The 14,428-nt window shown below is 46.3% G+C and overlaps 1 protein-coding gene and 1 long non-coding RNA gene across 2 annotated transcripts in view; one reads left to right on the forward strand and one right to left on the reverse strand.

Moving 5' to 3' along the window:
* LOC133223495 (uncharacterized) overlaps window positions 1-14,428 on the reverse strand; it is a 449,146-nt gene that overhangs the window by 37,405 nt on the left and 397,313 nt on the right. The gene's annotated exons all lie outside the window — the stretch shown is intronic.
* PSCA (prostate stem cell antigen) lies at window positions 3,824-8,484 on the forward strand. Its single transcript, XM_061374138.1, has 3 exons — window positions 3,824-4,154; window positions 5,992-6,096; window positions 8,050-8,484. The coding sequence occupies exons 1-3, from the start codon at window positions 4,103-4,105 to the stop codon at window positions 8,265-8,267; spliced, it is 375 nt and encodes a 124-aa protein (XP_061230122.1). The 5' UTR covers window positions 3,824-4,102; the 3' UTR covers window positions 8,268-8,484.

Consider the following 14,428-nt stretch of genomic DNA (forward strand, 5'->3'; position numbering starts at 1 on the left):
CTTACTTGAACAGTAAACTTAGGTGTAAATCCTTGTAGAGTGGGCTAGACCATGACATGAAAGAGCGTTAAGCATCTACAGATCCAAAAACTGGAGCCTGTCTCTGCTAGCAGTGAAGAACATCCCTGGAGCAACAGGAATCATGTTTTCTGCTGCCTGGTCAGCATCACAGAATCATGGAAACATAGAATCACAGAATGGTTGGGTTGGAAAGGACCTGAAGATAATATAAGGTCTTCCAATCCCCTGCCATGAGCAGGGACGCCTCACACTAGACCATTTTGCCCAAGGCTCTGTCCAACCTGGCTTTGAACACTGTCAGGGATGGAGCATTTACCACTCTTTTGGGCACCCTGTGCCAGTGCCTCAGCACCCTCACAGGGAAGAACTTCTTCCTTAGATCTAACCTGAACTTCCCCTGTTTCAGTTTTAACCTGTTGCCCCTGGTCCAATCACTCCAGTCCCTGAGGAAGAGTCCCTCTCCATCATCCTTATAAATCCCCTTCAGATACTGGAAGGCTGCTATCATGCCTGTCCATCCCTAGGCATGTGTGCCAGAGAGTGGAAAACAGCTGGAAGCTTGTTGAGAAATACTTTAGGTTGGAATAGGGGACATACTGTAGTGTTTTGTCCCAAGCAGAGCAAGACCGCCTTGTAATCACACACAAGGTTAGAGCAGAGTGCATAGGACCAGCTACCCTGGCTCCTCCTGACTGCTCTCTATCCATCCATCCATCTCTATGAACATCTGTATATCTTCTCAGGTTGAAATCTTTCCTTATCTATCCATCTGCCTTTCTGTCTATCTAATCACATGCCTCGTTTCAGATCCATGCTTCCCTCCTCATAGGCAAGTCTGTAATGCCATTTGCCTTACTGCCATCTAGTGATTCCGACTCATTCATTCTCCACCCGTTCTCACTTGGGACAGTTCGATGCTGCTTGCTCTCCTAGGAAACATCTGTGCATCCATTAGAAATTCCCATTTCAGTGCCTAAAACTGGTCTCTAAAATCCCTGATCATACATCCCACATCCCCACGGCCTGAGAAGATTTACAGGCATCACTGCAGACAGTACCAGCATATTCAGTGCACACATGCCACATTCCAGAGGTGGAAAAGTCAATAGGATTCCCACTGCAGCCCACTGCACCCTCCAAAGATGTACTTCAGAGTGCCTTGAAAAGGAGCTGCAAGCCACACTCATGCTGAGCAACGCAGTGACCTCTCTATAGGGGTGGACAACCTCGGACAGCAGCTCCTCTTGCTCTTGCATTTAATTCTGGCTTGATTTAAAGCATCTGAGAAGGTGTAGCTCTTCTGAGCTTGGAGGCTGTAGACTCTAAGGGATCCCTTGATGATCTGGCCCTTTTAGGGACTACAATTCATTGAGGAGCTTGGCTGAGTGTGTGGAACTTCACCTTAGTTTGCTCTTTGCTGGGGTCTGGGGTGGGTTTTCTTTTTCTTCTGCTCATAAAAAGGCATCCCCACAAACAAGGCAGTCTGCAGTTGAAGTATTAATACATTATCCCTGGCATCATTCAAGCTTCCTTATAGCCTCTTCAAACAACTTAGCCAAACAGTTGCCAGAGCCCAGAAAATCAGAACAACTGTCTTTTGCCTTTGGAGACATTATCTCTGTCCAGATTTCCCAGAAACTGTTTCATCTATTGCTCTTCTTGTCCCCAGATTTCCAGCTGATCCCTACCGCTGTTATGCATCCCTTCAATACAACCCATGGTACCATGCTCTGTACCATCATTCACTACTACTATCCCAGCCTGACACCAGGCAGGTGAACCAGAATAGAGCAAATAATCATGTCCTTATTCCCTTCCTCCTCAACAGAAAGCTCCAGACCTGTATCTATCAGGAATCTGCATTATGCAAATCTATTATGCAAAATAGTATTTAAAGGAAAGAGTGATTTGTAGACATCCTCACATTCCCAGTGGATGTAGATGGTCTTTTGGATGCAGTTAGATGAACTGGGGGGTCTATAACATCAGGATACTGTACACACACAACCCTACGGACAACTGCATGTTAATGGATGTGTAATAACTATAACGGGACACGTTTGCCATCTTCAGGAGTCGAGCAGGAACTGCACACAGAGGCTCAGAAAAGCAGTAAGAAGCAACAATTGATGTAAGGATATAGGAACCACTGGGTTCTCACGCAGCCCCGGGCTGCAGGACTGGGGCATGGACAGGCTCTTAGCTGTGTGCATCCCTTTCATGGCACCAGGAGTCCTGGTCTTTGCTGGCAGCCACGATGCTGTCAGAGGAAGAATGAGAATAAATAACAGTACTAGGAGAGTTTGGCTTGCAGCAAGTCAAAGGATGAAAAGAGCATTCCCTATTGCTTATTTCTTCTTTTAGGTTATTTGAAGGAAGAAATGTTTCATTCAAGGCTGGGTGACAAGGCTATGCTTTCCTCTTGGCCCTATTCTTCCTACAGCACAAGGAACCAAATCCCACAGGGGCAATTATAAGGCACTAAAAAAGAAAAACAGCCTTAAATATCTCTGAATAAGGAAAACAAGAGTCTGAAAACATCCTGTCAGTGGCAGCACTGTGTGCAGCTCTGGTGTCCTCAACATAAGAAAGACACAGAGCTGTTGGAGCAAGTCCAGAGGAGGCCACAAGGAAGATGAGGGGCTGGAGCGTCTCCCGTAGGGAGACAGGATGAGAACATTGGGGCTGTTCAGCTTGGAGAAGAGAAGCTACATGGAGACCTCAGAGCAGCTTCCAGTGCCTGAAGGGGGCTACAAGGATGCTGGAGAGGGACTCTTCATCAGGGACTGGAGTGATAGGACAAGGGGTGATGGGTTCAAACTGAAACAGGGAAGTTCAGGTTGGAGATAAGGCAGAAGTTCTTTACTGTGAGGGTGCTGAGGCACTGGCAGAGGTTGCCCAGAGAAGCTGTGGTTGCCCCATCCCTGACAGTGTTCAAGGGGTGACAAGACAGAGGCTTGGGTGATGTGGTCTAGTGTGAGTTGTCCCTGCCCATGGCAGGGGGTTGGAACTGGATGATCTTAAGGTCCTTTCCAACCCCAACCATTCTATGATTCTATGCCAGAGCACCTTCCTTTCAATTTGAAGAAATACCTGATGTCTTAATAGCCAAACTGCCTGAGAGCAAGTTCCTGAAGGCTGTAACTGCAAAGCACCAAGTTCCTGAGATTTCAGAAAAGCCATAAATTAAGTGAGAAACCACAGCAATCTGAGCTGTGTTTTGAGAAGCAGTCAAAGGATGGGATGGGAGAGGTCTCCAATCAACCCACGAAAGCAAACATTTGCACTTCAGTGTGGAATGTGGTTGAGATGACTCTCATCCTTGATGAGAAGTGGCATTGCTTTGACAAGCCTGAGTTGTTTACAGTACATGTTGATATGAATTTACGTGTCAAAACCATACCCAACCTATGCTAGGCAGGTTGGCACACAAAGAGAAGCATGCCACGTATGGATGGGGCAGAGAAAAACACCAAACAAAGACATCAAAGAGCCTTTTGGTTTCAACACACAGAAAGAATTTAATTGCCCATTGTCTTTAAATAGACTACACACAATACATACAAATAAATGCAAATGAACACCTCAACAGCTGGACGGCAATGTGCCCACATACCTTGCTACCACATGCCAGGAGTGCCACAGAGATACTCAACCATACAGATAAAGAGCTAGAAGTGTTTATTAAAAGGACATTTTGTCCTTGATTTAAACACAATAGCTCCACTCAGGGTAGCAATGGGGGTGGAGAGGCTTGTTCACAGGGTGCAGCTCTGGAGAAACGCATAAGGTCAGCCTTGTCTGAAAGAATTTGGGGTGTTTTTTTAACACCCATGTGAGCACTTTGACAAGGGTAGGAGGAAAGGAATTGCTCTTAGCTCTGCAAGTTGTAGTCAGATAGGAGAGGCACCTAATCAAATACCACCACAAACCAACCCCTCCCTTGGTCCAGCGAGCAGCCTCATTCAGGTGCCTTCACAGAGGGTAACCTTCTGGGCATGCCCGATTGCTGCCTCCCACAGTATATAAACTGCCCCTCGAGGAAACAACCCATATTTGGCACCAAAGAGGCTATTCCAGAATGAAGGCTTTACTGGTCCTCCTGCTGGGAGCAGTCCTGTGCTTGGAATCAGGTAAGACAGCATGGACAATCTGCCCCTTGTCCCCCCTAGAAGGAGGAGAAAAGACCTGCGATGGGGTTTGGCAGAGAGGGAAGAAATGCTGGTGCAGTTATCCTATGAAGACCTTTGCTTTTTGATGGGATAACCTGGGTGTTGCAGGGAAATAGGTATAGTCCCACCCTGGTGATGATGTGATCCTAGTGCAGCTTCCAGGAAAGATAAATCCTCTAAGATCCGAATGTAATTGAAAGCAAGACTGTTTAAGCCAGACCATATAGTGGGGATTAAACGGGATGGGAGGATTCTTTTTCTTATTCCCAGGCTGTTAAATGACCTACAACATTTCTGCACAGGTAAGTTTGCTCCAACTGGGTTTTTGACTGTTCCTTTCAAAACTGGCCTTTGACACTGCACAGATTGTCAGAATCTTAATGGGACAGAAGAAGGGAGAATGTCAGAGTGTGTTGGTTTATTAGCAGGATGGGCAGGTTTGATGCTGTCGGGTTTTTCCAGCCTCACTGTGAGAAAATGGTTTAAAACCAGCTTTTCCCTATTTCCAGAGCAGCAAATCTGAGCAGAAATGGTTCTCAATCAGCAGAGGATGCTTAAGAAACAGGCTGAGAAGGGTCTTGTAAAGTCCTGGTCAGACCTTTTCTTTTTCCAGCTTCCGTCAGAGTGCTCTGAAATTCAGCTTTCATTGCATTAAGTCACATAAGTGTGAGGGCAGAGTTCAGCATTACAGACAAACTGGGTTTGGTTCCTTGCTTCTATGCTGCATCAGTCATTTGTACCAGAAAGGCTTAGACAGAGGAAGACCAAGTTCCACAAATCAGTCCTTGCTTCTTCTCCGAGTAACACTGGTTTTTAAATAGAGCTTTTCTGTGCCCTAATAAAGTATTTTAGGCATTAGGGTATTGACTTAAGAGATACATGATACAAGCCTGGTGGTCATGGGGTTAAAGTACATATATATATATATACACATTAATTCTGTCACTTGCAAGGCTCCAATGATGCCCTGGGGCATGGGTAGGTAATAGGATCAGGTAATTGCACCATGCTTTCACTCCTCTGGGTACTATTTGCCACTAGGGCTGGACACTTCTAAGCTTCAATGTTTATCCTGCCTTTGCTTCATGGACATAACAGCATAGCAGATGTTAACAGGACTGACTTGCATCCCCCGTAGTGCGGCATGCCCAGGAGTGGGTGGAAACACGTGGTGAGCTGGTTTTCATAGGGAGGTGAAAGACGTGTTTGCACTTTGCTCTCTAAGAGGGAGTGACGGAGGGGATGCGTCTGCTCCTCACCTTCTTTTCCCTCTGGGCTTTCCCTCTTTCATCCAACCTTAGGAATGCCTCAGCCAAGGCTCACAAGCCTACCTGGCAAAACACAAATGTCTATGGAGGCAGACAAATAATATCAACTTGTCCTTCTGGGGAATTCATCCTTTCATTCCAGCTCAGGAGGTGGGAATATCACAAAAAGCTTGCTCCAGGCATGAACTGAGTCAGGCATCCCAAATATGGAGGAAGGACCATTTGGGAAGCACTTCCTGTTGACTGATGGTACCAGTCAATGAGACCACTTATCCAGCATCTTTTTGCATCCTCATTGCTTTGACTACAGTCTGAAACATCTTCAGTTCTTGCAAATTTTGACTTATACATCAAACAAATGTACTATTCTCCACTGAAAATGGAACAAAACTTTGTTTTCCCAATAACAGAGGTGCTGTGTTCCTTTGAGGACCCACCGGAATGGTCCTGTTCCCCAGTGCAAGTGCAAAGTTGGGCTCCCTGGAGAGCTTCAGACAGATTTGTCTTATAACCCTCTTGGTCTCTTTCAGGCTCTTCTCTGAAGTGTTACAGCTGCACGTCACAGCTCAGCAACTCCAAATGTCAGAAGGAAGTGGAATGCAAGGAGAATGAAGTGTGCAAGACAGATGTGATCAGTAAGGCAAAGCAGGGGTGGGCAATGTCTTAGTTATCATGTTGGAGTCAAGCATGGTGCCAGCCCCAGCTGTCCAAACCAGGTTCACCTAATGTAGATACACCAGTTAGTGTTGGCCAGCAAAGCTCAGTGTGCAGGAGGAAGAGAAAAAGCCATCTGGGGAGAAAAGGTAATAAAAAAGCTTTCAGCTGACTTTCATGTTAAGTAGAAATGATACAAGAGACATGTTTATCACTCAGTGATAGCTGGTGACATGGTACTGGCCATCACCAAATCCTCTACCCATACTGGCTATGGGTACAGCGTGTACATGCTGTACCCCTTAAATTCCTTAGTGTTTGCCAATAGATCATGCTAAACACTGAGCAGTATGGCCTGTACAACGACAGTGCCTGGAACTAGTCTCAGGAGGGTGCATCTGCATTTGACATTGCAAATACCTACCAATGCCCCTCACCTGTGCAAAATTTGGTTTATTTCTATTTGCAATGCCAGAAATTACTTGCAATATTACAAGGGCAATAGATAAGTTGATGGCTTTGAAAACCTTGGAACATGAATTCAAATATGAGTGGCTGAGTCTGGTGAAACCTATTCATGAAGTTAGGAGGAGTATTCAATAACAAAGCTGACTTTAAGTGAATTCAATGAAAAGAGAGCTTTACACCTAGACTCATGGACAGACAGCTCTGAATGCAGCCATCTGTGTTCCTCTGGGTACATTCCTTTAACAGGTTATGATTTGATTCTCCCATTCTAGATTTGGTCCAATCTGTGGTGACAGCTCAGTTGCTCTCAGAGCTGGGGCACAAGACCCATCAGTGGCATGTTCAGACTCATCTCTGTGAGGCAGTAAATGTAGTACCTTCAGTAGGCATTGCTTTTGTTGGAAATATGCAAACCCACAGCCATGCACTCACATGGAACACATTGCAGAACCCACTGGTACTATCCACTGAATTTGCTTATATGAAAGACTTGGTACCCAGATTAGATTGTGCAAGATGAGGCAAACTCATGCAGGCTGTAAGCTGTTGGTAATCAGCAGTTACTGAGCATCAACCACATACAGAAAACTTGACTTTGCCTCTCAGAATCAAATTGAACAATAACTTTGTCATCTATGAAGTGGAGATAGTCGTGTTTCATAGAGCAATAGAATTGTTTGTGTTGGAAGGGACTTTAAAGCTCATCCAGCTCCAACCCCTGCCACAGGCAGGGACCCCTTCCACTAGAGCAGGGTGCTCCAAGCCCCTGTGTCCAACCTGGCCTTGAGCACTGCCAGGGATGGGGCAGCCACAGCTTCTCTGGGCACCCTGTGCCAGCGCCTCAGCACCCTCACAGGGAAGAGCTTCTGCCTAAGAGCTCAGCTCAGTCTCCCCTCTGGCAGGTTCAAGCCATTCCCCTTGGCCTGTCCCTACATCCCTTGTCCCAAGCCCCTCTCCAGGTTTCCTGTAGCCCCTTTAGGCACTGGAGCTGCTCTAAGGTCTCCCATTAAGGAGCCTTCTCTTCTCCAGGCTGAACCAGCCCAGCTCTCTCAACCTGGCTCCATAGGAAAGTTTCCATAACTTCCATGGGTGTTGAAAGTCTCCATGCAACAAAGATGTTCAGATATGAGTGAAGACTACCACACATGCTTGCTCCTCATCCATTCTGACTAGACTCTACAGCAAAGGTCTTAATGGTTGGTGCTGGATTAGAACCTCCTGAGAACTATGCTGTGCAATGCATTACCCTGAGCAAATACTTGGGGATTGAAACCCTTCCTTTGCTGCTGACAAAGTGACACCCCAAAAATAGAACCTGCTACACTGAAACATGCACCAGGTTAGAAACGCTCTTTTATCTCCCAAGAAGTGAAGTCAGATAAGAGCAGCATCTCATTATTCAGTTCTATGGGGCTTAGCTTGACTGGCTTTGAATCCTTGTAGTAACGGTCCCTCTTTCCTTCCAGGGATCATAGGGTTTGTCAGCATCTTCAACAAGGGCTGTGACTCGTCCTGTGAATCACACTATCAGGACTTCAACGTAGGCAACAGGAATATCTCCTGCTGCAGCAGCGACCTCTGCAATGCCAATGCAGCGGGAAGCGTGAGAAGCAGCTATGGGATGGCAGCAGGGATGGCAGCCAGCGTGCTCTGGGTCTTCCTGAACAGCAGAGGACTTCCATGAGCACAGGAAGTCTTGGAGCATCCTCTCTAATGTCAGGAATTGTAAGCAGGAGCAATGTGGTGTGTTGGGCACACAGCACCCTTGAAGCTGATGGCAGACTTTTGTCATATGATAGCTTCTTCATTACTACAATTGTATTGCTGTAGTGGCAACAGAGAAGACAATATGTGTGCATGCTACCAGTGTAACACCTAAAATATACTTATTCCTGAATCAAGTGTGAGTGTGTTACCTGTATATCACTTAGTCATGTATTTCTGCACCCAGCATTGACTGCAGTGGGTGTGCTGCATGTCTGGCCAATGTCCAGCCCTTGTCATTGCTGTGTGGTGATGATGCTGAGAGGTGCCGTGGCAAAGCAGAGTAGAGGTGCAATCGCACACTCAGTGCTTGAGGGGCTCTGGCTTATGACAACCTCTGGAGGGCATATACCCTAAGAAAAGCTGTGAAGAACAGTCGTAACTGGAGGAGAAATTAGAACCCACAGACCTGCTGACCCTGCACTTTGTTATCTACCATACAAGCCAAAATCAGTGCTCACCTTCCCTGCTAGATGTACATACAGCCATTCATTCACCTTCCCACAGCTGTAGGGTCCTTGGGATGGTGGACAGCACATTCAGGTACCTGGAGCACCATGATGGGCAATAACAGTTGGAGTGAAATATAAAGGGTGTCCCCATGGTGTCCTGGTCGACCAGTTCTAATTTTGCGACTTCCATTCTCCATCCTGACCATAAGTGGCATCCCCTGAAGGTCCCCGTCTCCAAAAGGAAAGTACTCAAGCTTTCTTCTCCATGTTCCTCCTTGATCCATTCCCTATGCCACAGCCTGGGACACAGGTTCTGTCACCCGGTTTGAAAGGCGTTTATCTTAAAGGTCCTGTGGGGCTGTGTCTCAGACCTGGAAGAGTGGAGAAAGTAAAGATCAGAGCTTGCATTTACCTCTCTGGGTACCCTGATTGTAGAGGTGAGCACACACCTATGGGCACAAAACCTATGGGCACACACAAATTCCACCCTAGATGAAAGATGAGGAGGAGTCAGGTGTGGGGAAAAGACAAAGGAAAACAAGAGGGGGGAGCTATGGAAAGGCGTGGTGCTGACTACTCCTGAGGTGCTGTCAGGACAGGTCTAGGAGTGCTGAAGAGTAGTGTGAGACAGGTGTTTCCTGAAGATTCATTGGGGTAATGAGGATACCCACAGAGTCCTTTATTCCCTTCCTTATAATAGGAATTTCTCTTCTTCACCCACTGATCTTTCCCCTTTCCTGGGACTTCCTGCTGAAGCCAGAGTGGCTTTTTCTACTTGCCATATGTACAAAAATTGGTTCACATCTGATGAAGGAGGGACTTAATGCAACCTCCAGCACTGATATTGTTGTACTTTGCCCACCTTTACTGGTGTAATTAATGTGGCAACTGTGCAAGCTTCACATAAGTGAAAAACCATTTCAAGTGTTCTTGGATGCTGATACCAATGACTTGTCTGCATGTGAGGCAGACTCTGCAGTTTTAACATCTCTCTTATACAGTTATAGCCCCTCCATATAGTTATAGATTCTAAATTACAGTTTGCCTTCTCTACATAGTTTATTTTATGCATATAAACTTGGGTGCTCCCACATTGCATTGGGAGATCCTGTACTGTGCTTGGCAAAGGCAGCAGAGAAAACACCATAGAAAGCTGTCTGAAAGAAGCTCTCAGATAAGATCTTCAAGCAACATGCGTGTGAAGAGATCTGAAAAACAAGGTAGAAACCATTGCGGAGAAGGCCACTGTGTTGTATGTGCTTCCCTCTAATGCACAACAAAAGAAGACAAGGATAGTGTCATCAGAGTGTATAGATGGGCCTGGGAGAGCCCTGAGAGGGGGAGACAAGACCCATGAAGTTAAGGAGCTGAGAAGTCAGGACAACAGTGGTGGAGGACCAAAAGAGAAGGATGCTTGGCCAAGGGCCTCATTTTCCTCTCTTATATTCTAAGAACGACTTGAACCGCAAAGACTATGCAATGTCATCTCAGGGACCCATAACCATGGGGCAAGGATTGTCAATGGGATGCCAGGAGATAATGACACTGTCTGCTATTGTGAAAGAGAATAGTACATAAATCTTTGGGATGTAAGGAATTAGCAAACTGCTAATTGTAGGAAGCAGGGAAGGGGTTTTCCCAAAGGAAAGTCAGGAATGAACCACCTTCCTCATAGGAGTTGAGTCTGGTTATTGACAGGAGGGTATGGGACATGTGGGGTGATTTATTGTGGCTTTTGCCAATCTCTTAAGTCTAAATCACTGAAAAGGGGGTTAATCCAGCTATACATCTCACAGATAGGATGTGTTCTGCATGGCTGACCAGCTCCATGACCTCTCTGGTCCAAGGGATCATCTTCTTGCACTATAAGAAGGTCTCTGACACGTTATTGCCCTGTGTCCACATCCTGAAGCAATTTCCAGGCAGTCAGACATGTCCACATCCTTTCCCATCAAGCTATTTGGCTATAATGGCCCTTTCTGCTGAAAATGGGAGGTGTCAAAAGTCTTTAGCATGAATAGAGGCTCTTTACCTGTGCTATTATATCGGTCCCATGTGGCAATGATGTCCACTTACTAGAACGCAATCTTTAGGGGTTTCTTGCTGAAGCCAAGAGGGGACTTCCCCATGCTCAGAGAGCTGTTGTCTAAACCCTTACAGGCTGAAAGGATGCTTCTTCCTCCCAGTTTCTGGAAGGAGTTCATGAATGACCTCTGAGTAATTCTCCTCTGGATTTATCTGGAGATATATCCTCTTTACAGTTGTACCTGGAGTTTTTGTATGCAGTGCTGGAGGTGGGGAGGATTAGATAGTTTATAGAACGTGCAACTCGGAGAGGCCACAAGTGGGATTGACACAATAAAGAACAAGGTAGGAAGCCCCTGCGGATGTGGTGTAACTGGTGGAGCTCACCGCTGCTTGGTGGGTACCTGACACAGAACCACAGTCTCCACCCAGGTCATTGATAATCAGCCTCAAAAAACAACCCTCTCAGTTCTGGGAAGGGTTAAGAGGTGGCAGCCTGGGGCGGATAAGTGACTCACTTGGTCAGTACCTGGGCTGGGCCAGGGCAGGACCAGGAAGAGGACTGTTTTCCCAAGTGCTGCAACTGCACATTGACAGAAAGGCTGGCCTCCCCTCCTGCCTTGTAAACCCCTAACAAACATAAACAGGGCTTGTTCCCTCCTGCTGCTATCTGCACCCTGTGTCAGCAGCATGCTCTGTTGGTACAAGTGATCAGGCATCACACAGCTATCTGAAGCTGAAGGTTGATTTACTCTCAGGGGACTGAGGAAAAGGCCCAAGAGCTGTTTGCTGGGTGACACATAAGCACATAATTTCTCTGAAGAACAAAGCTGGGTTTTTTTGCCTAAACAAGTTGCTTCTTGACATTGCTGGTTGAGCAGTTTTATCAGTTCTTTTACCATTTCCACCCTTATCAAAAGACCTGAAATTGATGACAGGCTTTTTATACAACTCAATCCATCATTTACGAAAGAGATTCCTGTTCCTCCAGGAGCAAACTGAAGTTCAATTAGCTAAATAATAAATAGTTGGACAGTAAAGTGGGTGGCTTCTTTTTCTAAAGGGCAGCAACTGCACTTCTCCAAAGGCTGCAGTTGTGTTAAGAACTGAATGTAAAAGTACGATTCTCCAGTGATACTACCTCTTACAGATGGGAAAAGTAAAGCAACTCCAATCTGGAATGACTGCTTTGGAATGAATTTTAGGGTAGGAAACATTATAGACATAGATTCACAGTTACAGAATCATAGAATCATGGAATGATTTGGGTTAGAAAGGACCTGAAGATGCCAGGGATGTGGCAGCCACAGCTTCTCTGGGCACCCTGTGCAAGCGCCTCAGCACCCTCGCAGGGAAGAGCTTCTCCCATATCTCCAATCTGAACTCCCCCTGTTTCAGTTTGAACCCATCACCCCTTGTCCTATCACTCCAGTCCCTAATGAAGAGTCCCTCCCCAGCATCCCTGTAGCCCCCTTCAGACACTGGAAACTGCTCTGAGGTCCCCAAGCAGCTTCTCTTCTCCAGGTTGAACAGCCCCAGTGCTCTCAGCCTGGCTCCATACGGGAGCTGCTCCAACCCACTTAAAGAAAAGCGTTAATTATATTATTATTATGATGCTGTACTTGCTACAGGTAGTATTAGCATCTTGTGTAATGAATACAGGTGGTATTCATTACCTCTGTGGATAACGATTAGGGCATACAGTATTTCCCCCGGCCCAGTAAAGTTGCACTCAGTGCCTTTTCCTGGCCTGAAAAGTGTCACCAAGATCCCTGGAATTCAACCCAATTTGTTGCTTAAAAACATTTGATCACACTGGAGAAAGCCTCTGGAGCAGAGAGCCTGGATGAGCCGGCATTTAAGGACCAGCAGTTCCTTGCTGCGCTCCACATTCCCTTTGCTGCCTGGGGCAAGTTACACATCGTCTCCATACCTCTGCCTTGTACAGATGTTATCAGATCCAAGACATCCAAAGATGTGCAGATTGTGACTTTATTAGAGTCAAGGGAGAGATTAGGCTAAAAATAAGCTCCAACAGAGTCAGCTAGAATAACATAGCTGGGGAAGGATTACCCACTACCAACCCACCCTGCACTGCCACATTCCTGCTCTGCATTATGCACATGTTATTGTGCAATGGGGCTTTTTGTTGTCCAAACAGACCAGAGAGAGACTCTGCAGTTATCTCTGCTCTTCCAGTTGTTAAGCCACTGCACAGCCACTAAAACACTCAAAAGTCCTGCCTTTTGATTGCAGAACATCCGTCAAGTAACTGTACTCACTCCAGGATAAGGCTGGCTGGACAAGGCTGATGAAGCTGAGTCCATCCCATCATATCTTGACTAATTACATTCCAATCCTTCCACTTGACAACTCTGTGGGGCAGAGAGCTCCCTCTCTTGATCATTTCTGACCTTACCTTGATCTCTATTAATGCCTTTCTAGACTAAATTACAAACCAGATGCTGCACACATGCCTACTCTGTTGATGCTCTCTATCCATAGATCCTGTCACAGCCCTGACCTCCTGCTGATACGGCTTCTCTGATTTCTCACCAACAAGCCCATATTTACGGTGGCATTACCATATGAAGTCACCATCTCATTAAAACACCTCTTGTGACGTGTCTGCACCACAGTCTGTATATCCCAGCCATCCACACGGAAATATTCCCTTCATGGGCATGTGTTCACTTATGCACATGAATCATTCAGAGACACCATGAACAAGCTCTGGATACGTTTCTGCTGGTGGCCCTCCATGGCTAGGGTAGTTTGACTGTCTCCATACAGCTCTCTTGCCACAGAGATGACAGGTATGGGGCTGAGCCAGGAAAGGAGAATGTTTTGCTCCTTCCTCTCTTGTTGTTTCCATTAAAGATTCAGTCTTGCCTTTAGGGAATTTATGGAATGAGGACTTCACCCAGGGCAGGTGAGTGAAAGTCGAGAGATGGGCAGGGAGGGGACTTGTTTGAATCAAGGGTCACTACACGCTGTGTAATTTGCACGGACCCACACAGTTGCCTTCTGTCAAAACTAGTTCTGCCTTCTGCTCTGTATCTGCATTCAGTTGCATTCCTTTAAACTTGCTTTTTGCCATGTGGAAAGGGTAACGCTTTTGTCTGCTCTTTCATACAAATTCAAGAGAAAATTATGTGCTCTCTATCTGTAACAACCAATGTTTCTGCAGTGAACAGAAAGGCCTCTATTCTGCCCAAAATAGAATCATAGAATCATAGACTAGTTTGGGTTGGAAAGATCATTCATTTTCAATCCCCTGCCATGGGCAGGGACACCTCACACTAGACCATGTCACCCAAGTCTCTGTCCAACTTGGCCTTGAACACTGCCAGGGATGGAGCATTCACCACTTCTTTGGACACCCTGTGCCAGTGCCTCAGCACCCTCACAGTAAAGAACTTCTGCCTTAGATCCAACCTGAACTTCCCATTTCCCCTTTACCTCTTGTCCTTGCAGGTCGAAGGAGGTGATCCTGCCCCTCTGCTCTTGTGAAACCTCACTTGCAGCACTGTGTGCAGTTCTGATGTCCTCAACATGAGAAGGACATGGAGCTGTTGGAACAAGTCCAGAGGAGGTCACGAGG

Source organism: Neopsephotus bourkii, unplaced genomic scaffold (assembly GCF_033783945.1).
Source record: "Neopsephotus bourkii isolate Nb327-2 ecotype Australia unplaced genomic scaffold, CSIRO-AGI_Nbou_v1 NB_1637, whole genome shotgun sequence".
Lineage (NCBI taxonomy): Eukaryota > Metazoa > Chordata > Aves > Psittaciformes > Psittacidae > Neopsephotus > Neopsephotus bourkii.